The 24,033-nt window shown below is 38.7% G+C and overlaps 1 protein-coding gene across 3 annotated transcripts in view; it reads right to left on the bottom strand.

Annotated features, from left to right (window-relative positions):
• The window catches only part of NBAS (NBAS subunit of NRZ tethering complex), a 1,903,611-nt gene that overhangs the window by 616,985 nt on the left and 1,262,593 nt on the right, over positions 1–24,033 (bottom strand). For all 3 annotated transcript variants that reach the window (XM_053709663.1, XM_053709664.1, XM_053709665.1), the window contains one exon: positions 1,476–1,705. In XM_053709663.1, coding sequence (XP_053565638.1) covers positions 1,476–1,705 — 230 coding nt within the window. The remainder of the gene's footprint in view (positions 1–1,475; positions 1,706–24,033) is intronic.

Here is a 24,033-nt window from a genome sequence, read left to right as displayed (position 1 = left end):
AAAATGATTTATTAACTGGTTTGTATTGGGTATAATGTATATGGATTGTAATTCTGTAATCAATAACAATTTAAGCAATTTCCTTGGAGGTACAGCGCATGGGGTACTTAGCCCTCAAATTGTGTCCTATGGAAAATCACAGGCTGATTATCCCTATTATTAGCTAAAAGTAATAGTTGTTCTCTAGTACCTGGACAGATCGGCTTGTGATCTATTAGTTCTCCTCATCTGTCAATGTGTATTCTTATCGGCATCCATCTCCTCACTATCTGAACCCGGCAAAGCTCCTCCTCCCACACACAAGGTTCTCAGTGTGCGAGTGTCACGTGACATGCTAGCTTGTTCTCACTCGCACACTGAGAGCTGTGCGGTTAGCAAAGCTATGGGCTGGGTTGTGGGAGGCGCTGCAGGCACTGCAGACAGAAAGGGTAAAGTGCTTTTCCCTATACTTCTATCTATGGCACATGAGGTGCTGTGCGATAGATAGCAGTAAACATGGCAATTTTTTTTAATTTATTTTTACAAAACTGCAGTGGAACCTGGATTAAAAATGATATACCGTAATTAGATTTATTAAGCCAAAATGAAAAATAATCTAATTAGATTTATTAAGACAATAATATTTATTTATTTAATTTGTTATTTTTTTTATTTATTCTTTTGGGGGGTCACATGGTTGGGGGTTCACGTGTGGCTGTGATCCAATGGAGGAGCCTCCACTGAATAGAAATAATACACACTATGACTGTTTTTTTTTTCCCTACAGAAAAGGAGCCAACCCAACTGCACAGTAGAATGTGATCTACATCAGTATAATAAAGTAGTAAGCTACAACCTACACACTACTATAGGCTATAGAAACATTAAAGTGAAGGTAAACTTTGATGAATGAAAACTCGTTTTAAAAAAATACTATTAAAAACAGGGACACTTTCATTCATCAATGTTTACAAAGCAGCCGTTTTGATTAAAAAACTTACCTTTGTTTTTTCACAGCCAGAGCAGCTTCCCCCACCCGGAGATCCTCTCTTCACACATCAGCAATGACTAATCCATCTTCCTCCAATCACGGCATGGCCTAAGACAATGACTACACTGGGAGGAAAGCCTTGATTGGAGGAAGCTGGATTAGTCATTAATAACGTGTGAAGAGAGGATCTCCAGGTGGGGGAAGATGCTCTGGCTGTGAAAAAAACAAAGGTAAGTTTTTAATCAAAATGGCTGGTTTCTAAACTTTGATGAATGAAAGAAACTTAATACACAATCATTTCAAGGAAAATGACATGATGACAGGTATAAAAAAAAAAAAAAAAAAAGAACTGGACTAGATAGCTGAATGTGCAAGACCTCAACATACATAACAATTCAGCTCATATATATGTCTGGCAATTCAGGGCAAAATATTTTAGAAGAAATAAAGAGGATAGACCTAATTACATGACTGGCATTTATACACATGAACAGACATTACTTACTCAGCAAGACCAAGGATAGTTTCCCTCTTGTACTGGCTGTCTGTTGCAAAGCGTTGAACATCCACTCCTTTTGCAAGGCCCTGGAGAATCTGTGCTTGAGTGAAGTCTGCCAGTCGATCATTATAATATCGCAATTGCTCAATTAATGGAACTAATTCTGTGGGCCAGTTAGTGTTGGCATAGTCAGAGAGATATTGTGTAACCAATTTGATTAGCTCCTTGGGGTCAGCCTAACAAAACATAAATTTGCAGTAAGATACACATTCATAAAAAAAAGAAGTAAATTTTATATATTACCACTTATGTATTAAAGGCAAAATCAAACATTTATACAAAGTAATCTTTACAGCTATATGATTAGTTGTAAACCAGAAATACTTATTGTCAAAGGATTATCAATGTTTATCCTCCAAAGCTATAGTACAATTATAGCAAGAAAGCACTGGACAATATCTCTGATTAAGAGCTTTGTATTCAGCGTCTCAGTAAAGAACTCAAATGAGAAGACCACTTAAAGCTTAATCTTATACAGATTAAGCCCCTATTTATTAACATGCAGATGTGCAAGGTTCTCTGAGAGGAAACAAGTTCATCTTTGCTACTGGGGGGGGGGCAAGATAGCATCATCTGCTTGAATTGAAGGTTGCACAAGCAAGCATTTGAGCAGCTATGCTGAAGCAACCAATTGAGTGAAAGCAGGATTTGCCAATCCTCCTGGATGAGTGAGACTGAGATGTTTTAAGTCCATTATCAAAGCTTACCAAGCAGCAGTCTAAAGGATGCCTGCAGCTCACACATGTCAACAAATCCAAATACACTTTATGTTTTTATGAATTAGAATCACATCTTCCTCTTAGCAATAATAAGATATAGTACAGTTGTAGTTATTAAAATGAATTAAAAAATACAATTATTACTAATATTATTATTTACAAAACACCACCAATCAATAGTGTTTTGCAGTAGAGATTAATAACTTGTAAGAACATTCACATATGTGGCTCCTGAGTATTAACATTAGATCCACAAAAGAAGTGTTTCAATGCATTGGGCATATGTGGAAAGGTTTTTTTTTTTTTTGCTTTTTGGGTGTACAGATGGGGAAACATGGAGAATGTCCAAGGTCATTGTGTGGCTATTGCTTTAGTCTGCTTATAAAAGCCTTTGAGAGGGTGTTCTCACAGGTAAATATTATCCAGGGAGAAAAAAGATATAAAGTTATTATAGTATGAGAAAGTCTTCAGTACCCCCCCCCCCCCCATAGAATATAAAAACCTAAAAAGGAGGTTACAGATGAGATATGTAGATGGTTTGAAAAACAGAGAAAAATTTCTAGGAAAGATATTTTCATACAGACAGTTACATTTAAAGTTTTATCAATAGTCGTTACAGTAAACATAAATGTTTCACACTTTCTTCTTACATCTTCAACCAACTATTTAGCAGTAGAACTGAAATTAAACAAAAATGCCTAAAAGATACATCCATATCACGAAAAACCAACATGAAGTGAAGTAACATTAGTATAATGTTAAAATAACACAGAAAAACAACAGCAGGGTAACAACTAAATCATAAAAACTATTTATTTTAAGCCATGAAAAGAAGAAGAATCTAATATGCCTATTTAAAATGGACAGTACAGTTAAAATCAAGCTTTTATGATTAAGCTATAAAATAAAAAAAATCTTGTCAGCTTACTCCTAGGAGGAGATTTATCAAGCAGCCGATGCTGCTTGCTCCGCCCGATGTTTCCGGCTCACCCAGCGGCCTAAAGATCGCAGCTTCTTAACTCATCTGCCACCTCTTAGGTGGCGGACTGCAATCATCCCGATCAGATACGATTAGGATGATTGACACCCCCTGATAGCGGACGATTTCCCACTAATGTGTAGGGGGCGGCATTGCATAAGCATTTCACCAGAAATGCTTGTGCAATGTGGCATTTAGAGATGCAGGGTGGACATGGTTCGCTATAGCGAATCATATCCACCGGGGTATGATAAATCTACATGTAAGAAGAAAGTCTGCTCAACGGAGCGCTCAGTATAGATGCGTCCTCATGTACTCCTCATGGCACAACAGAGAGAGGGCGAGAACTCCTTCCCTTACTTACTAAACCGGGACATGAATCAAGGCTGCTCTAATCAAGCGTGACAACTCCGCACGCCAACATCAAAATACAGGTATAATTAAAAGCGGAAAAGAGCGCACTTGAAAGCCCACAGAAAAAGTTCATCCTTTATTAGTTATCCATGACAGATAAAAACATGGGTCAAAAAGAACCTCTCCATAAAAATTGTAATTCCAAGATGGTATGCAGGTAACCAGCGTAGCATACGCGTTTCGTTCGCTTGCGCACTTGATCACTGCTTACCTGGTTACCTGCATGTCATCCATTTAAAGACATCTGTGTATATAATTAATCATCTTGGAAAACATAGACAAACACAAACAGTGACTATCTATTATACAATATGTGAATTTAAGTCCAATATAAAAGCATCATATGTTGTGTACTAGATATTAAATATAATTTCATTTGATAAAAAATTCTAAACAATTATTAATTAATGAAAGAGTACATATAGTCTTAAGAGAACAGAACAATAGTAAAGAATAATAGGGATGCACCGAAATGAAAAGTCTGGACCGAAAACGAAACCGAAAATTCAGGATGCCCTTGGCCGAAAACCGAAACGAATCCGATTTTTTTTTCTTTTTTAACTACAGTGTGTGTGTAGCTGAGAGAGCTTGTAGGCGGGAAAGCTCCAACAAATGGGCATGGTCACTTGTACCGTAGGGCGTGATCTGCAGTGAAACTGGTGGAGCTCTACAAGGGAGAGCGTGGTTATAGCCAGACAACAATACGAGGTGGACATGCATTTTGTTTTTGGGTGTAGTTATCCGTGCTATGGGCGTGGCTGCACCTGATCGTCTCTTATCGTATCTCCGTCTAGTTCCTGGTTCAGGTCTCACACTGACCCGTCAGATTAAATGTCCGGAGCCCCAAATGGAGTCTGCCTGTCACCTATCACCAGAACCACCGGACTTAGCTATGACCTTACGTGCAAGGTGGTTATAGAAAGTTACTGTGCTTTTTTGTATACACTGGTGGGTGCTAATTTGTACCAATTGTGTGCGAGCTTGGGGCTTATGCATATATAGTGTGCATGCATATTTGCCTCAGGCGAATAGAATGTCTACGCACAAGAGGCTGATGTATGAGCACTGTATATAAGGCTTAAACATATTCACTGTGTGTGCTTAGGGCTGTGTCTGATAATATCAAGTGTTTATAAACAGGTTACTTATCCCCCTTTGAATACTGTATTCATAACTTTGGTTTCCTTCTAAAAAAAAAAAAAAAAAAAAAAAAAGGGCACTGCTGGTTTCAAATATCATTATGTCATGGAACTTATGTGTGTGGTCTGTGTACCATGCTAGTGCTGTGCTGCTCACCTTATGCTAAGGATAGACATGTAACTCAATAGAACAGGGGAGGGCTGTACATTTTTAGACATTTTGGTCCTCTTTGGGCCGAAATTGGTATTGCACATTTTCGGCGGGCCAAATTTTGGTGCATCGCTAGTATTATTCTTTATTTAGTTCTGTGTAACAGAATCAGATTTAATCATTTTTTTATTTTATTTTACCAATGATCAAAATAAAGTATAGTCCTAGAAAACTATTATTATATGCAAAACAGTAAGTCAAGTGATGAACTCAAACGACAGCTCTAGGCTGGCATCAAATTTGAAATATGCTACACAATTTTACCGAAAATAAAAGGAAAAAAAAAACGAAAACCAAAATAACCAAAATTGCCATTTTCGGACGAAACTTTCTGCGGACGAAATTTCGGTGCATCCCTACTAAAGATTATTTTGTCTACAATCAACATCCTATATATTACCTTGCACATAATTTATACAGAGTATATGCATGTGGGAAAAAGAAACATTGTAATTTCCCACTTGCAGTCTGCCAAAAGCAAGACAGCTAGAATTATTTTACCAGATATATATATATATATTTCTGTATGAAGGACCTATACTGCTCATATTACAATTAATGTCTTAATTCATATCAACATTGAACCACCATTAATATTTTATCCATTGAACATATATTAAACATACTGTACTCAGATATCCTACTCAAATAAAGAGATCTAGATCTCTTCTCAAGTTAATTCCATTTGGTTGACTGGTTTCTAGAGTGAACATCCAATAGATCTCTCTTTTACCTAGAGTCATCTCCCTGCATACCATCTTGGAATTACAATTTTTATGGAGAGGTTCTTTTTGACCCATGTTTTTATCGGTCATGGATAACTAATAAAGGATTAACTTTTTCTGTGGGCTTTCAAGTGCGCTCTTTTCCGCTTTTAATTATACCTGTATTTTGATGTTGGCGTGCGGAGTTGTCACGCTTGATTAGAGCAGCCTTGATTCATGCCCCGGTTTAGTAAGTAAGGGAAGGAGTTCTCGCCCTCTCTCTGTTGTGCCATGAGGAGTACATGAGGACGCATCTATACTGAGCGCTCCGTTGAGCAGACTTTCTTCTTACATGTAGATTTATCATACCCCGGTGGATATGATTCGCTATAGCGAACCATGTCCACCCTGCATCTCTAAATGCCACATTGCACAAGCATTTCTGGTGAAATGCTTATGCAATGCCGCCCCCTACACATTAGCGGGTAATCGTCCGCTATCAGGGGGTGTCAATCATCCTAATCGTATCTGATCGGGATGATTGCAGTCCGCCACGTAAGAGGTGGCAGATGAGTTAAGAAGCTGCAATCTTTAGGCCGCTGGGTGAGCCGGAAAAATCGGGCGGAGCAAACAGCATCGGCTGCTTGATAAATCTCCTCCTAGGAGTAAGCTGACAAGATTTTTTTTATTTTATAGCTTAATCATAAAAGCTTAATTTTAACTGTACTGTCAATTTTAAATAGGCATATTAGATTCTTCTTCTTTTCATGGCTTAAAATAAATCTAACCCCTAATATCAAATTAGCTTTGTACTCCTGAAGAGCATATCTAGGTAAGCTCAGGAGCAGCACTGCAGGGAGCTAGCGGGTAGTTAGTGGCTGCACATATGTCTCTTCATTGAACAACCTGTGTTCAGCTAGCTCTGAGTAGTGGCATTGTTGCACCTAGGTTTATTTAAAAAAAAAAAAAAAAAAATGTTTATCGAAGTAGATTGTAAAGTTGTTTAAAACTGCATGATCTATCTGAATCAAGAAAGTATAACTTTGACTTTACTGTCCCTTTCTGTCAACAAGGAAAAAATCTCATTCCTACATACTACTGTTACAAAATTTAGTTAGATTTGATGGTAGATTAGCAATATAAAGTTCTGCAGGGGGACCATATTATTTATTCATTATAACACCCTAAACTGGTAGCAAATAAAATGGCATATAATGTTTAAGGTTGGGTTGCTACCTTATAAAGCACCTTACAGCTATCTAAGGGGTTGATCACAATACTTTAGAAAAGTTTATCAAATAATTTATCTACAAAAATCCACATAGATTTTAATGAATAATTTTTTTAGATAAATAATTAGATAAACTTTTCTAAGTTATTGTGATCAACCCCTAAAAAAGAGATTGTGGTGCTCAATGTCTATACACACACCTCAATCAGCAAATGCCCTGAAGATAGATGTGCCAACGATTCACTGGCGCTCAAGATTTTAGCCATCACACCCCAACTTTATAGCACACAGCAAAGTGATACAGTATTTTTAAACAAAGACTCAAGGCCTAAATTATCCACACAAGCCTTCCAATTAACTTCTAACCCTCTTATTTAACTGTACCATGTGTAAAACTTTTTGAGTTGAACAATCGCTATGTAAATTATGAAGATTATTATTATTTGTATTATTACTACTACTACACTTATGTAGATTATCTATATACAAATACCACTGTCTGGCTCCTACATTTTAAACAGATTTCTCGACCACTGTTATATGGTATCTAATTGCTGCTTGGAAGAAACAAGCAAAACCGCACATTGTACTACAGATAGAAAATGGATAAAGAAATACAATTCAATGTATTATACTAACAAGCAGGGTTCTTTTTATTTTCAAAAGAACTTAAGAACCATAAAGAAAAAAAATGAGGACTGAGAGAGACCATATTGACATTTTTTTTCCAGTTTTAATTAATCTCTATTTTAAGAACTATTTATTTTGCCATATCCTCAGACTAATATTGCATTGACGCCCTAGATAAGCAAGTCTAATACACAGATTTAATGTGTGTGTTTGCTTTTAAATTAAACAAAGTAAAAAGGCTATTGCTTTATTTACTCCATAACATTTGAATTGATTTTGTTATTGCAGTAAAATAAAATGTTTAATACAGCAGGCAGCAAGCCCAGCTAGTGATATTCATAAAAGGACTATTAAGACATGTGCCTACACTTTTGTCTCTGCTATACAGATGAGCAAAACAACACAACTCAAACGGTGAAGTGATAATTCACATTATGAAGTTTCATGAGGCTTTTTCAGAAATTGCTATTTATTTTTTTAACATTGGCTAGCAACATATTTAGAATAAGTAGCGTGCCCTCTTTCTATTCTACAGAATAAAGCAGATGTAAAACAAGTTAAGATATTGAAATGTGGTTAGACAAGCAGCTTGGGTTGCATTACACTTTATAAGACTCCTCTTGTGATCCCCCATACACATACACTAACACACACATGCTAACACTCACACAAACATACACATATACTAACACACACATACACACACACAAACATACACTAACACTCACACAAACACACACACTAACAATCACAGAAACATACACATATTAACAGTCACACAAACACACATACACAAAAATACACTAACACACACAAACACACATACACACACATATACACTAACACACACAAACACACTTAAACTAACACACACAAACACACAGACATACATAAACTAACACTCGCACACATACATACAAACACACAAAAAAACACACACACACACAAACACACATACAAGCACACACACACACAAACATACACTAACACAAATACACATATACAGTAACACACACAAACATACATACAGTACACATACACTAACACACATACACAGATGCATGATGAAATGGCTCATGGAGCTGAGAGATGCGTTGCAGTTCTGTTTTTATCAGAGGGAGACTTTTTTGTGCCCTATGATTGTTTTTACTTGCCGTTTTAAATTTTGCAAATACATTTTTTATTTTTTTTCCTAATTTTTTATTTTTTTATTGTGTATAAGAAAAATATTACAAACATTATCAACTTGTGGCATACAAACTACAATAATTTTCATTTCGCTTTCAGCCATCTGTGGCTGTAAAAGTGTCCATTTTTTTAAGTAGTCCATTGATTTAGCGCCTACGAAGGTACATAGAATGCAATGAAAAACATAATATATATATACTTTTGTATTCAATTCCAAATTGATATGAACATGTCAATAATGGTTTACTTAATTCATTTCTCTCTATTTTTTATTTACCTGTCATGCAATTGCAGGGTCACTGTCATTCTGAGCAACATGGGGGGGAAAAGACGTTAATATTTTTAATTGGTTTGCCATTTTTCCAGGTGATTAGCATCACCTCGTGTATTTCAATTGTGCCAATTTTAATATAGTGATACCTTTCTAGCTGCAGGAACAGGTCTACTTAAGTAATCCATTCCCTCAGAGTGGGTACTGTAGGGGATTTCCAGTGTCTAGGAATCAGGATTTTTGCACTGCTGATCATTGTGAGCAGCAGCTTGTGTTTGTCTTTACTTTTTAGTTTGGGGAGGTTAGTAAACAGCAAGATTCTCGGGTCTTTGGGTACTATGGTTTCTAGTGATCTGCACATGTAGGTTATTATGTCTGACCAAAATTTTTGGAGTTTGGGGCAGTCCTACCAAATGTGTTGTATGGTGCCCCGGACTGGGCAGCCCCTCCAGCACTTTCCCGTGGTTGTGGGATATATTACTTTTAATTTTGCTGGGGTTAAGTACCATCTCAGTAAGAATTTGTTTCTTGAACTTGAGCTGAAATGGAGGCCATTTTAGTGTTAATGTATATTTTACTCTATGTATTTAATGTAAATTCTGAGTCCAGTTCCTTCCCCCATGCTTTGGTACAGGATGGATATCAAGTGGTTTGGGGCCTGTTTCAGCATGCATAGCTTCTCAAAATTTGTTGTCGACCTAAGTAATATTTTTTTTATTTCTGTGAGTTGTGAGGAAGTGACTTATTTGAGCGTATGCTAGACAATTCAATAATGTGTCGGTACTTGAGGTGGTGAGCCCTGTAACATTCTTTAATTTATTTTGATTGGTCAGTTGATAAAACATGTTTTTTCCAATCTGATGGCCTGCATATGTGTACGCTTTTGATATGTTTACACATTTATTTTTGTATGGTGTTAGCAGTGATGTTGGTGTAGATATGTGGGAGGAAGTGTGTGTTATCTTATCCCAGACGATAAAGAACTCTTCAGTAATCGGTAGTCATCTAATATGGTTGGTCTGTCTTTTTTTGGTATCCAGGCCAAGGAGCCCGGGTTGTTGGTATGCAGTATGGATCTTTCTATCTGTATCCAATGCTTTTTTGGGTCATTTGTGCACCAGTCCACTAGCCTTTGCATCAGTATAGCTTGTCTGTATAAGGAAAGGTTGGGAACATCTAGTCCACCCTTTTCTTTGGGTAGGTATAGTGTTTGTTTGTGAGTCCTTGGCTTTATCCCTTCGCAAATAAATGTCTCTATGGCGTTTTTGTAATATAGTCATATGGCAGTGTCACTGGGAGGGTCTGTAAGATATAAAGGATACGGGGGAGTACATTCATTTTTATTACCCCAGTTCTGCCTAGCCATGAGAGGTTCTTATTTTTCCAGTTTGAGAGATCGCTTATTAGCGCTTTCTCCAATTGATTATAGTTGACTTGGAACAGTGTGTCTGGATCTGCTGTGAGGTAAACCCTTAAGTATTTCATTTTGTCTTTCTTATGCTGCAACGGACAGTTTGCCATTATCTGAGATACCATGTCAGTCTACAATGTTATGTTCAAAAATTCAGATTTATTTACATTCAGTGAAAAGTTAGTTTCCCGTATTCGCTAAAGGTTTGTAATGCTTGCGCTAAAGAGGATTCTGTATTCGTGAGGGTAAGAAGCACGTCGTCCGCGTACATAGCTAATTTGTGTTCTGTGTCATCAATTTGCATTCCTGTAATTCGCTTATCTCCTCGAATGTTTAATGCTAATGCTTCTATTGATATTTCGAATAATATTGGTAAGAGTGGGCAGCCCTGATTGGCGAGAGTGGGCAGCCCTGCCTGGTTTAGTTTGTTATTAAAAAGCTATTTGAGAGGAGACTGTTGACCTTTACCTTGGCAGAAGGAGTTGTGTATAGGGTAAATATATCAATTAATCTACTGCCAAAGTTCATCTTGGGCAGAGTGGCCCTGAGAAAATCCAATGCCCCCCTGTCAAAGACTTTCTCCGCATCTGTAGAGGTAAGTGATATTGGTAGATTTTTATTTTGTGCATATGTGATAAGTTGAAAGACCTTGAGGGTATTGTCTCTTGCCTCTCATCCAGGTACGAACCCTTCTTGATCCGGATCTAGAAGTTAAGGAAGAACCTTATTTATACGGGTGGCTATTATTTTGGCATATATTTTTATGTGGGCATTTAATAGGGAGATTGGCCGGAAATTCTCGCGTTTGTTGGGTGTTTTGCCAGGTTGTGGAAGGACTGTTATATATGCTTCCAACATGTTTTTTGTAAACCCTCCCTCTGATAATTTGTTGTATGTGTTGGACATTTGTGGGATCAGAAGTGTGGAAAATGTTTTATAGTAAGTTATGCCAAATCCGTCTGGCCCCAGACTTTTGCCACTTGGTATATCTTTGATAGCTTTTAAGATTTCACTATGTATGATGGGGGACTCCAATCTTTCTGACTCTTCAGAACTTAGTGTTGGGATTTCTATGTCTGAGAGATAGTTCTCCATATCCGATATCCTCTTAATTCTGTCTATTTTGGAAGATGTCAATGTGTGTGTAGATTTTAAGTTGAATAGAAAATAATAGTATTGTCTGAAAGTTTCCGCTATTATGATGCTGTTTTTGTGAGAAGCACCTGATTTGTCAACAATGTGTGAGATGCATGTTTTGAGATGTTTGGTTTGTTCCCGTGTACAAAGTAGTGCTGCTTAAGACGTAATGCTTTAAGTTGTGTCTCTTTGAGTAGGTGTGTGTGCAGTTTGTTTCTTGCCTTTGTTAGTGTGCTCAATAAGGAGGTGGAGGATGGTGTCTTATTGTGTTCTTTTTCCCAGTGAGAAATTTGAGCTCTAAGAGAATTATAGTGTTGCTTGTCATGTTTGCGTTGTTGAGCTTTGATTTTAATCAGCACCCCTCTGATAATGCCCCCAGAACGGCACCCACGCTTGAGAAACAAATTAAAGTTTTAGTGCAAAGTATTCAATTTTTAATGTTGTGTACCTTTTAATGATATATTCGTGCAGTGGGTCTGCTTACTATATCTGGGTGTGTGTTGTGGTGTTAAGGTATAGGTGTTTATAGCCGGTTTACTTATTTCATCGCATCTATTGATGTAGTCACATCGTTAAACGTGGAAAACTTTTATGCTCTATCAATGGATGTTAGGGTCAAATTAATGGCGGATGTATGTCTGGCTGTCAGTGTTTCATTATTCTTATTTGAGAGTATACTGCGTGTTTCACCTTAGTGGATGTGTTGCAAGTTACGTTACTAGAGCAGTGCATTCAAGCGCTATTCCGTGGTTTTCTGTAGTGTCTAAATTATCTAGTGCATTGTTTGCAGGTTATTATATCTTGATTTTTATTGTTTGTGTGTTCTATAACAGTTTATGAAAAATAATATAACAGTCAAAAACCCTCAAAAGAACAATTTGTGGTAAATAATCAAACTTTCAAACAAATTCACATAACATTGATTGTATCTTCTCTACATTACCCTTCTGGTAGATCAGCTGTTTTTCGTAAAGTCTGTGAGAATAAAGTTCACCTCGGGTAGTGTGAATGTCTCTATGCTGTGGGCTTCAAGACATTTTTTAGGCTTTTTACATCTGATCGACGTTATCCCGCCAAAAAGCTGGGTTTTCTTTATGTAAATTGTGTGAAGAGAGGTCTCCTTGTATAAGGTGGCTGATCTTAAGTTGCTGTGGTCGATCTGTGTTTTGTGAAGGAGGTTGGCTGTTGCTGGTATTTGCAGGTTCTCTGCCGTCATCTTTCCTCTTGCGAGTGTCGAAGTGTAGTCTGTCATCTGTTGATGTATGGTTCCTGGGTGGTGATACGTGAATTTGTAGTGTTTCAGTGAAATCATCCATGTGTTCTATTCTTCTGTAAATTGCTGTCTTGTCACCCTTTGTAGCTATTATACTGACTGGAAATCATCATCTGTATGGGATCTTCTGTACTCTGAGGACTGATTTTAAGAATTGCAGCTCCCTGCGCTTTTAAAAGGGTGGTAGGACTTATATTAGCAAATACCTGAATCGATACACCTGCATGGGTAAACTGAGGTTTCATTCTGGCGTGCCGTAATATTTCTTCATTGTCATAATAGTCTAAAAACTTTACTATCTCGTCCCATGGCGGCGCTTTTGCTGGGGGTTTCACCCTAAGGGCCCTATGTGCTCTTTCCATGTTTACTTCAGGTGATGTGTTTGTGCCTTTAATTGTTCTGTAAAGGTCTTGCAGGTATCCTTGTAGAGCCGTAGGTGTGATGGTTTCCGGTACTCCTCTGAATCTCAGGTTGTCCCTGCAGCCCCTGTTGTCCAAATCTTCTACTTTGCATATTAGATTTTGGATGGGTTCTTCCTGGTTATATGAAAACTGTGACAGATGAGGTATATCTTGCGTTGTTATATTATGGCTTTCCTCCAGCGTGGTGACTCTGTTATCTACTCGTTTCAGGTCTCTTTTTATTTCCAGAAACATGTTACGCATATCTGCCATAGCCGCTCTTATGTCATCTTTTTTAGCTAATGGTTGTAGATCTCCCCTTGTTATTTCTGCAGAGTGAGCCTGGATCTGCGAGGTGTGAATTTGCGCTTCAGTGGCTATTGCCAGTGTTATATTTGCTGGTGGTTCATCTGTTTGTATATGCGGTGACACCTCAGCTGGTTTCAGATATTGATTTATCATTTTGTTTTTTGAGGGTGTATAAGTTTTTTGTTGCTTCTTTGCTGGCATTACTCTGTGCTCTGGCAGGCTAAAGTTGCTCCAATGTGTTTACTTCCCCCTGCTTGGTATAATTCCACTTTGTTCAGATGTTGTGTGGTAGGGGTGCTGCCCAATGTTTGTATTCAATTTTTCCCTTTAAGATGGCTGCGTGATTAGTATAATGTATATGTGCAGCTTGGATTGTGTTGTGCTTTTACAGTAACTGCCTTTCAGGGCACTTTTATGACAGATATCTTTGGGTGTTCCTAGAAGTTTGTACTATTTTAGTGTTTTGGTACACTTTCAACCTCTTCACGTACAATTATAATGACAGCCAGATGCCATTGTTAATTGTGCCCAGACTCGTTGTTGATAATATATAATTATTATATGGGGCTGATTATCCTAGAGTTTCCATTAATTTTGCTCTACAGCGTTATCAATAGTCAGTTTTTCTTACCCTTGTAGCTGTATTGGGTGTTTACTCCCTATCGCCGTTTGTGCTACAACTCACACCATATGATGTGCTCAGCAGGGTGTTGCGGCCCTCGGTAGTCCTTTATTGTTCCCGGGTCTTTTTACGGGATGGAGCGCCTCCTCTCGTTCCTCAGGAAACCCGGTAAGTGAAAGAGAGTTCCCACTGTACTTTTGGCTATTTTCGCCTATGTAACTGGCGCGGAGATGCCAGATCGGGGGCTTAGGGCCTAAGAGCTTTTTTCAACAAGCAGCATTCTCCTGCGCAGCCAAGCTCCGCCTCCACATATACATTTTTTAACATGGAACACAAATGAATTCCTGATCCAGAGTGGAGAGGTGTGGTGGGTGTCAACCCTGATCCGGAGACAGTAAGCTGGGACACTGTGAGATCCCAAACTGTGTGAATTAGCACAACTGAGAGCTGCCGGCTTTGTGAGTATCCCTGCTAATATTTATATTCGAGTAGAGCCACAAGTTACAGTATTGTACTAGGAGGCGCCTTCATTTTGTTAGTGTATTTTAGATTTTAAGTGGATGAAATGTTCTAAGAAGAGCTGCCATAGTGAAACTATGTGGACACATTACAGCAACAATAGCTGTTACTTTTCACCTATTTCTTCTTGAAAGACTCTATTAACACCTTAATAATTATGATGTTATATCTTTGATCTGTTCTTTACAGATACTGGCTATAGTGCACCCACTAGTATCTAGGAAAGTGTGTGTGTATGTATATATATATATATATATATATAGAAAATATTTAGACCCCTTCATTTTTTCATATTTTGTTACAGGCTTAAGCTAAAGTGGTTAGCCCACATAACTCTACAATCCTAACCCCAAAATGACAAAGCAAAAAAAAACAGATTTTTAATAACTTTGCAAATTTATCAAGAAGAAAAAAATAAAAACAAAAAATCACATTAACTTAAGTTTTCAAACCCATAACTCAGTACCTAGTTGATGCACCTTTGGTAGCGATGCTTCCAGCCTCTTGCTTCACTGTTGGGATGGTATTGTGCAGGTGATGAGAAGTGCCTGGTTTCCGCTAGACATGAATTGAGGTCAAACTGTTCAATCTTTGTGTTACCAGATCAGAGAATCTAGTTTCTAACAGACTTATAGTTGAATCATTGCAAATTCCAAGTGGGTTTTCATGTATCTTGCATGAGGCTTTAATCTGGCTACTCTGCCAAAAAAACAGATCAGTCGAGTGTTGAAGTGATGGTTGTCATTCTGCAAGTTTCTCCAACCTCCACACATGACCAGTGCCGGACTAGGAATAAAAAGCAGCCCTGGAAACTTTGGAAACCAGCCCAATTTTTCATTGAGTCAGTAGAAGGTGCACACCCCATTTTCCTCAAAGGGGATTACTGGTATGTTCTTACCCCTGATATTTTTTTCTCTCCAGAATTGTATAATATTATATTAGTTTGTATTAAAGAAAAGTGCCAGATAGTTGTTAAATAGGCACCCTACAACCCAATTGCATTCATTAATCACCCCCTTTAAAATTTAGCTTTCCAGCCCTGGCTACTGCAGCCCACCAGGAAATCTCCTGGTATTCTGGTAGGCCAATCCTGCCTTGAACATGATCTCTGGAACTCAACCAGAGTAACCACTGGGTTCTTTGTCATCTCTCTTACTTGACCATTCTGCGCCCCACTTGCTTAGATTGGTTGGGCGGCCAGCACTAGGAAGAGTCCTAGTTGTTACAAATCTCTTTGATTTAAGAATAATGCAGCCAAAAGTTGAATTTTTTGTAGCCTTTCCCAGATCTGTGCCTCAACAAAATCTGAGCCCTGCAGACAGTTTATTTGATCTCATGGCTTGGTATTTGCTCTGATATGCATTTCAGCTGTAACACCTAAAAAGATGGGTGCCTGCCTTTCCAAATCATGTCTAATCCGTCAAATTTGCCACAGGTGAACCCTAATCAAAGTGTAGAAACATCTCAAAGATGACAGAGAAATGAAATGCACCTGAGCTAAATTTTAAGTGTAATAGCAAAGGGTCTTAATATTTATTATATTTCATGTTTTTTTTTTTTTTTTTTTTTTTCTTTTTAATACATTTACAAAGTTATCAAAAATCAGGGATTTTTTGCTGTGCCATATGGGGTATGGAGTATAGATTGAGGTAGAAAAGAAAAAAAATAATAATTTTAGAATTAGGCTGCAACATAAACTAAAAAAAATTACAGAGTCTGAATCATTTATGAATACAGTGTGTGTCTGTATTAGGTATGAACCAAGTTTTTGAATTTTGTTTAGTGAAAAATACAAATTTCGAAAATGGCTGTGTTCTGTAGCATCTGCTTTTGCAGTGCTGGATTTATTAGAGAAAAAGTACAACACATAAATATCGGGGATTTGCACTGATATTTATGTTTTGCACTTTTTCTCTAAAAACATAAATCATGCTTACCTGATAATTTCATTATCTTCCGTGGGAGAGAGTCCACAGCCGCATTCATTACTTTTGGGAAATAAGAACCTGGCCACCAGGAGGAGGCAAAGACACCGCAGCCAAAGGCTTAAATACTCCTCCCACTTCCCTCATCCCCAGTCATTCTGACAAGGAACAAGGGACAGTAGAAGAAATATCAGGGTGAAAAGGTGCCAGAAGAATACAACTAAGAAGCCCCACATAAAAAAAAATGGGCGTGGGGCTGTGGACTCTTTCCCATGGAAGAAGATGAAATTATCAGGTAAGCATAATTTATGCTTTTATTCTTAATGGGAAAGAATCCACAGCCGCATTGCATTCATTACTTTTGGAAAAACCACACCCAAGCTAAAGAGGACACTGAATGCCAATACGGGAGGGTACAAAAGGTGGCCCATTCTGAGAGCACCAAGCCTGAAACCACTACCCAACAAAAAACCTGCTTCGTCCAAAGCCGAGAAAACTTTAAAAAGGAAAGGCCCCAAGGACACTGACCAGCAGATAGTCCAGAAGCCTAGCTAGAGACAGCAAAATTGGACTCAACTGAGCCAACAGTCCTCCGGGACACACCGTCGCCCAACAGTCGGTCCCTCACCGCTCACACCAGCCTAAACTCCCCAAGGGATAGGGCAAGGAAGAACCGAAGGGAAACTGAAAGGTCACCACAAAATCCACAAAAGGAAAACCCCCAATAGCGAGCCCAGCTCACAAAGATCCAAATGGATCCTGACAGACAAAGGGAGACTACGCCCAGACCAAGCAGAAACCAGAGGTTTAAGACCGGGCATCTAAACAGAGAAACCCTTCTCTCAACATCGTGCAAAGCACCAAAAGTCAACTGAAGACGGAGTCCTCACATCGTCAGAACTAAGAATACTAAAGTATTCAGACAAAAAAGAATGTGTAACAGACCCGGACGAAAAACCCTGAGTCAAGAACAAGCAGCCATCATCAGGATGGCACAGAAGAATACTTGCTGAAAAGTAAAAAGCGGCCAGCAAGAGAAAAGATTGCAAAAGAAAACTCCTAGACAGAGGGCACACTCTAGGCAATCGAAGCCGCCAGACCTACACACAGGGCTCCAAAAAGGGGAAGCACATAACCTCAACGAGGCCCACTGCACCCCCAAGAGAGAGAGGAAACACCCAGAACCTGAAGGTGTATGGTAACCCTGGACATTCTGCTTATGCCAACCTAGATTCTGAAGATGACAACGCATCTCAGAACCCACTCCCAGCCGGGCCAGCCCAAGCATCGGCAGGTCTGAAACAGGAGTACAGAAGAACCCCAACACCAGCTCAAAAACGAGCGGAAGAATGGCCACAGCCATCCCAACAGAGCACGGGTGCCAACCCGACTCCTTAGAAACAGACGACAAGGCCGTAGACCCAAAGGAATCTAACAAAAGGCCCACCATAGTCTCGACACGGAACCAGCAAGACTCCAGATGGAACGTAACAACCCAGAGAAAAACACCCCTCTCTGAAAAGTTAACTCTCAAAAATCCAAGAGAATCCATAGAAAAAGGACCACACCTCCATAAGAAGGAGAATAAGCCCCCACCCTAAGAAAAGGGATGGGGCCAAAAAGGCAGAGCACCTGCCCACAAGACACAAAGCCACAGGCTAAAGGAGAGATCAATCTCCAACGCAGATGAACTTGGAAGGAATCTCCCTAAGGAATTAGCTTGATAACACACATCCAATGTGCTATAGCTGCAGCAGACACTGCAAACCCATTTGCCTGCACAGCAGTGAATACATAAGGTTACCACAGCAAGCTGACCAAGGGAAACCGACCATAAAGGCGTACGTCCAGCCCAATGCGCATCAGCCCTCAGACAACATGGCCAACCGTGACCAGGTCAAGTAGTCCAAGTAAAAGGACATAGCCAAAGTTCCCAGGAACTGGGGAACTCAAAACCAGCCTTAGAGCCAAAAAGTCCGGCAACAAATCCACAAAGGAAAACACTGAGCAAAGCCTCAGCAACCGGAAACACCAGGGAGATTCATTAATTTTAAATGTTGTTGTATTTTGCACCAAAATCAACTTCACCCAGCAGTGATTAAAACCTTCTCCCAGCTGATGAGTGGCAAAAACCACGAAACAGTCTGTCCTGGGATGGTTATGAATCACTGAACTAACCCTAGCTAAGCTTATAAAGGTGTGTGAACAGCGATGCTTTGGCGTAAAGGGAATCTGCTGAAAAGCAGACAAAGTAAAAAGGTGTGTCACTGTGAACCTAATTTGCATATCTTACCCAGAATCCTTTGCTGCATTGGAAACAATATAATTCAGAGGATTTATGTGGGAAAAAACAAGCTTTCTGGCCTGTCTAGATTTGTTAATGGACTACACAATGAGTTATTTTCTCATATTCATATATATATATATATATATATATATATATATATATATATATATATATATATATATATATATATATATATATATATATATGAAAAATATAATATAAAATTAAACTCATACCATTTTAACAGTAAAATCCCAATAATGTAATGCTCAAAATGGAATGATTTACCTAAATCCAATCCTATTACCATACAGGATTACTTTTAATAAAAACTGCAATAAAAAAAATTTCAACATGCAAAAGAAAAATAATTGGCATATTAATCATATGTAACGAGAAGCCTCATTATAAAATAGTTCATTTTATGAAATGTCCAATAAATTAAGCAGCAAAATAATTTGTACATGCAACAACCTGGTTACTTGTCCTTGTTGTTTATATGCATTAATTGTTCGTACAACTGGCAACTTTGTCAACCAAATTTATTCATCTAAGAGATTGAAACTAAAACTATTTATATGGAAATTCAATAATTTCACAAAGTAATGAGTTTCTGGCAGGTCTTTAAATGAATCCATCTCAAATTCATGATGTGCTCTAGCGTTCTTCATTGGAAATGCATCTCCATTGTGGAACTTCTATCCTCATTTGACTTCTATCTGTATTTTTCAAATATTTGTATTTGAAAAACAATTTATTTTTGCTTTTACAGGACTGGTACTAACTGCATATGGAGACAAACATAAATATGAGACTATTTACAGACACAAGATGGTGGATACTTATTACACTGCTATAAAATATTAAATATAGCAACATACAACACTATTTAAGTATCTGGAATACTTTACAATAATTCTGTTATTTTAACAATATAAAAAGAACAGTTTCAGATTGGGGGAAACATCATTAGTTATAGAATAAATCATTTTCCAAGAGGCAAAAAGCCTAATAATCATCTCTTACGGCAGAGGTTTGCACTATCTTGTGGCAGAGTACTTAAAGCTAAATTATGTCTTATCAGTGAATAAAATCAAAAGCAATTTCCAGTGCATTTTGTATTTCTTTTAATTGACTCCAAGGGTCAATATCCAGTTTTCAACAGCAACTTGATTTTCTCTCTCAGTGTAAATTGTTATCTTTTTAACTAAATTGTCTTGTATCATTACCAGACTAAATGTTGACCTCTCAATGAATAGTTTATCCCACAGTACAAATCTTGTCTAGTTACCATAGCAATTCAAACTACCCTTTTCCTCATGCCCCCTAAAAAAATAAATACAATTATTGGAATAGATGTAACCCGCAAAACATCACATAAAACTTGACTATTTGCTGTAAAGCCAGAGAGTAGAAGCTTTCATGGGATATTATATATAAACAGCAAGGAATATAATCATGCATACTGTAAAAGAGTCAGGATAAGCATTAAGGGTGGATATGTGCTGTCATTCAAAATTTAAAGTAATTGTTTTACTGCTATGAATAAACTTGTTTTCTCTCTTGTGACATTGTGACACACATGAAGTAGAAATCTGAGTCCATACTAAAGCTGAACCATATGAAAGAGTTTGGCTATGATACCAAGAGGTAAAGATGCAAAATGCCAATTATCAGAGTTGCCATAATGAAAAGAATAAAAATACAAAAGATGCAGGAACTTTATGTCTCCCTAACTTAATGTCCAAAGCTCTACTACAAATAAATAAGAAGACAAATGAAAGAGGAAAAAATAAGCAAAATCATTGTAGTTAAGAAATAGCCTGTTAGAGAATAGTTTAGTCTCGGAAAGACATTGGTAAAGAAAGGCATAGCATTATCCTCCATGGAAAAGAGGACAGGTATGGTATACAAATCCAGACCCCCCAACAAATGTTCTTAGCCATGATCTATGAAGAAGATTTTGGGACTAAGAAAAACTGCTTATAGTGAAGAATGAATAACACCAAAGAAAATGGAAATAAAGAAGAAGATGAAAATTTCCATCAGATTCCCAGCTGTCAATGTTGAACAAATATTCATCAATCTACCAGCCTGGTACATGATAGTAAAACAACAACCTGATATAATTTATAAACTCACCTACCAAGACCTCAGGGTTATCAGAGAGAGAAATTATTTTTCAGAGTTCTGAGATTTGACACAACAAACTGTCTCTAAATAAATGCATCACACTGTCGGAAAGATAGCCCATCAGCTAGTGGCTTTCATTCCAAAATGCTGACAAGTTCTAGTCTATATCAAAGCTGCTGGATAAGTTTTTGCAAGACTCAAAATTCCCATACTGCTGACTCCAAGTAGCTAACTCTTCTAGCTGACGAAATAGCTAGAAAGAAAAAACATAAATTATGCTTACCAGATTATTTCCTTTCCTTCTGTACAGGGAGAGTCCACAGCTGCATTCATTACTTGTGGTAATACAGAACCTAGCCACCAGGAGGAGTCAAAGACACCCCAGCCAAAGGCTTAAATACCTCCTCCCCACTTCCCTCATCCCCCAGTCATCCTCCCGAGGGAACAAGGAACAGTAGGAGAAATATCAGGGTGAAAAAGGTGCCAGAAGAAACAAATTAAATTTAGGGCTGCCCATCGGAGAACACAGACGGGAGCTGTGGACTCTCCCTCTCCCTCTACCATGGGAACAGGACTCCCAATTCCCCCTGTATTTGTTTGTTAATTTTTGTCTGGGGTCTCATATTGTACTGTCCTTTTATCTTTGTTACCCATGGAGAGTGCTGCGGAATCTGTTGGCGCTTTATAAAAAAAAGAATAATAATCAATAAATAATAATACAGGGAGAGTCCACAGCTGCATTCATTACTTGTGGGAAATTATACCCAAGCTACAGAGGACACTGAATGCTAACGGGAGGGAAAACAGAAGAGGCGGCCCCAAAACTGAGGGCACCACAACCTGCTACAAACCCATTCTCCCAAAGGCTGCTTCAACAGAAGCAAAAAGGAAAAAGAATGCTAAGAGGACCAAGCAGCCGCCCAACAATCAGAACCATAGAGATCTGATGCCAGAGACCCAAGAAGACGTCATTGCTCTCTAACTAAGCCATAAACCTCTGAGGAGGCTAGTGTCCCGCTGACTCCTAGGTCAAGTGAAAAACACAAATCCACTAACAATAAGGAAGTCAACTAACCACCAAACCCTTGCACTTCCAAGATACAAATATACAACAGAAAATTCTGTCTATTCTAATGTAGTCTGAAAGGAACATCAAGGCAAGATTCCCTGAAAGGGAAAATACCCTTTCCCATTAGAAAAGGAATACAACATATAAAAATAACAATCTTAGGTAGAAAAAAACCTAAAACATCTCGTAACACCGCCCTATTATAAAGGAAAACCTTTTAAGGAATACGTATTGCAAGATTGCAATATAGAGATTATGGCACATAGAAAAACAATCTACAGGCGGAATAGATCATTGAATAAAAACTTCAAAGACCACCTCCTGCCAAGTACAAAAGTAACCCGATGCAAACTACCTAAAAATAAAGTCTAAAACACAAGAAGGAGCAGCAAATTTGAACTCAACGGCCTGACCGCAGTCAGCGCCCTAGCAAAAAGAACTGAACTCCTGGAAGTTCAATGAACCTCTGGAACAGGAGAATAAACAGGGTATCTTAACAAATGCTTGTGAGCCCACATTCAAGGAGCAAAGAACTGCAGCTGAATTTTAATCTGCAACCTTCCGCTAGCTAGGCAGCTAAGTTAACCATCAGGCTATTACCGCTAGCTGCCTCAAAAAAGATTAATCGAACAAGTAGCTAGCTAGGAAGGCCCTTCCCCAAATCATCCTGGAGGAAAATAAGGAAAACCCCTGGAATTAGATTGAGAGCCAAGACAATCTAGCTCCTCCCGACAAAGGGCTGACCTCCACACCTATGATAGATGACAAGGGACCAGCTACACGTTGAAGGAAAGGACCGAAACCTTTCAGAAAGAAAACCCTCTCTCGGCTAAGACCAAGTGATCTCTGGCAACAAAATGCCTCTGAGGAATAAGATCCCATGACGCAAAGGGGTCTTGACCCAGCAGATCCCTGCCACAAGGTAACTCCCATGGCGGCGAAAGCCCCTAAACCATGAAAACAAACTTGCAATCCATAAACGGAGCAATCAGTCTCACTGAGCCTTCTCCTGCTAGAATCGGCCATACTCGACAAAGAGTGGCATGGCCACAAGGAAGAAAATTAAATTAAACCGTCCAAGCACCGTTAAGGATCTATTGGCTCTGTCTGAAGATCCCTGCCCACGACCCCTTAAGGGAAAAAAAGGGATAGGTACTGACACCCCAAGAATCTCGATCGGCATCCCCATTCAGATACAAACATTCTAAATCCTTCGGATAGTCAGATCAAAGGAATGATTGTAGAGAACACACGTTCCTGAAGGGCATGATCATAGAGTGGATCGCTGACAATTATCCGTAGTGGGCCTCCGCCCACCACCAAACTAGAGACCCTTCCATCTATGTAGGGAGAACTCTCTGTCTCTTAAAGAGATCTACCCACTGAGAGGTCCCAACTGGTACAAACCCAGAAAACCAAATTTTTAGAGCAGAATGCTCAGCTGAGAAACCTTAGGAATAATTGGAAGGAAACTCCTAATCCACTGACCCCCATCGGACACACTTTCCCCACTGACAGGGAAGTGACAAAGTCAAAATCGCCCCAAGAAAGAAAGAGAAAAATCCCTCAGGACAGCGAGATCTGGACAGAACACTGGAGATCGACTCCCCCAACCGGTATTCTATGTAAATCTGCTAAAATATATTAAAAAAATAACGCCATGCCAAAGTCTCTGCCTCGGCTGAATACCTCACCCTCCACTACAATGCCAACAAAGGCCAGAAGGGGGACTGGAGGGCATAACCCAATGAGGTAAACTCTAACTATGCAAGATCTAAGGAAAAACTTCCTGTGTGTAGAACCAAATCAGAAACGAAGGGACCACCCTGGTGCCTACACCAGAAACTCAGGTCTAGATCCAACTCTGAGGATCAAAAAAGACAAGAGAAAAGCCCTAAAAGTCTACTAGCAGACGATGGTAAAAACCAGAAG

This window comes from Bombina bombina, chromosome 4 (genome assembly GCF_027579735.1).
Source record: "Bombina bombina isolate aBomBom1 chromosome 4, aBomBom1.pri, whole genome shotgun sequence".
In the NCBI taxonomy this organism is placed as follows: domain Eukaryota; kingdom Metazoa; phylum Chordata; class Amphibia; order Anura; family Bombinatoridae; genus Bombina; species Bombina bombina.
The sequence above is the reverse complement of the archived record's forward strand: the minus strand, read 5'-3'. Positions and strand labels throughout refer to the sequence as shown.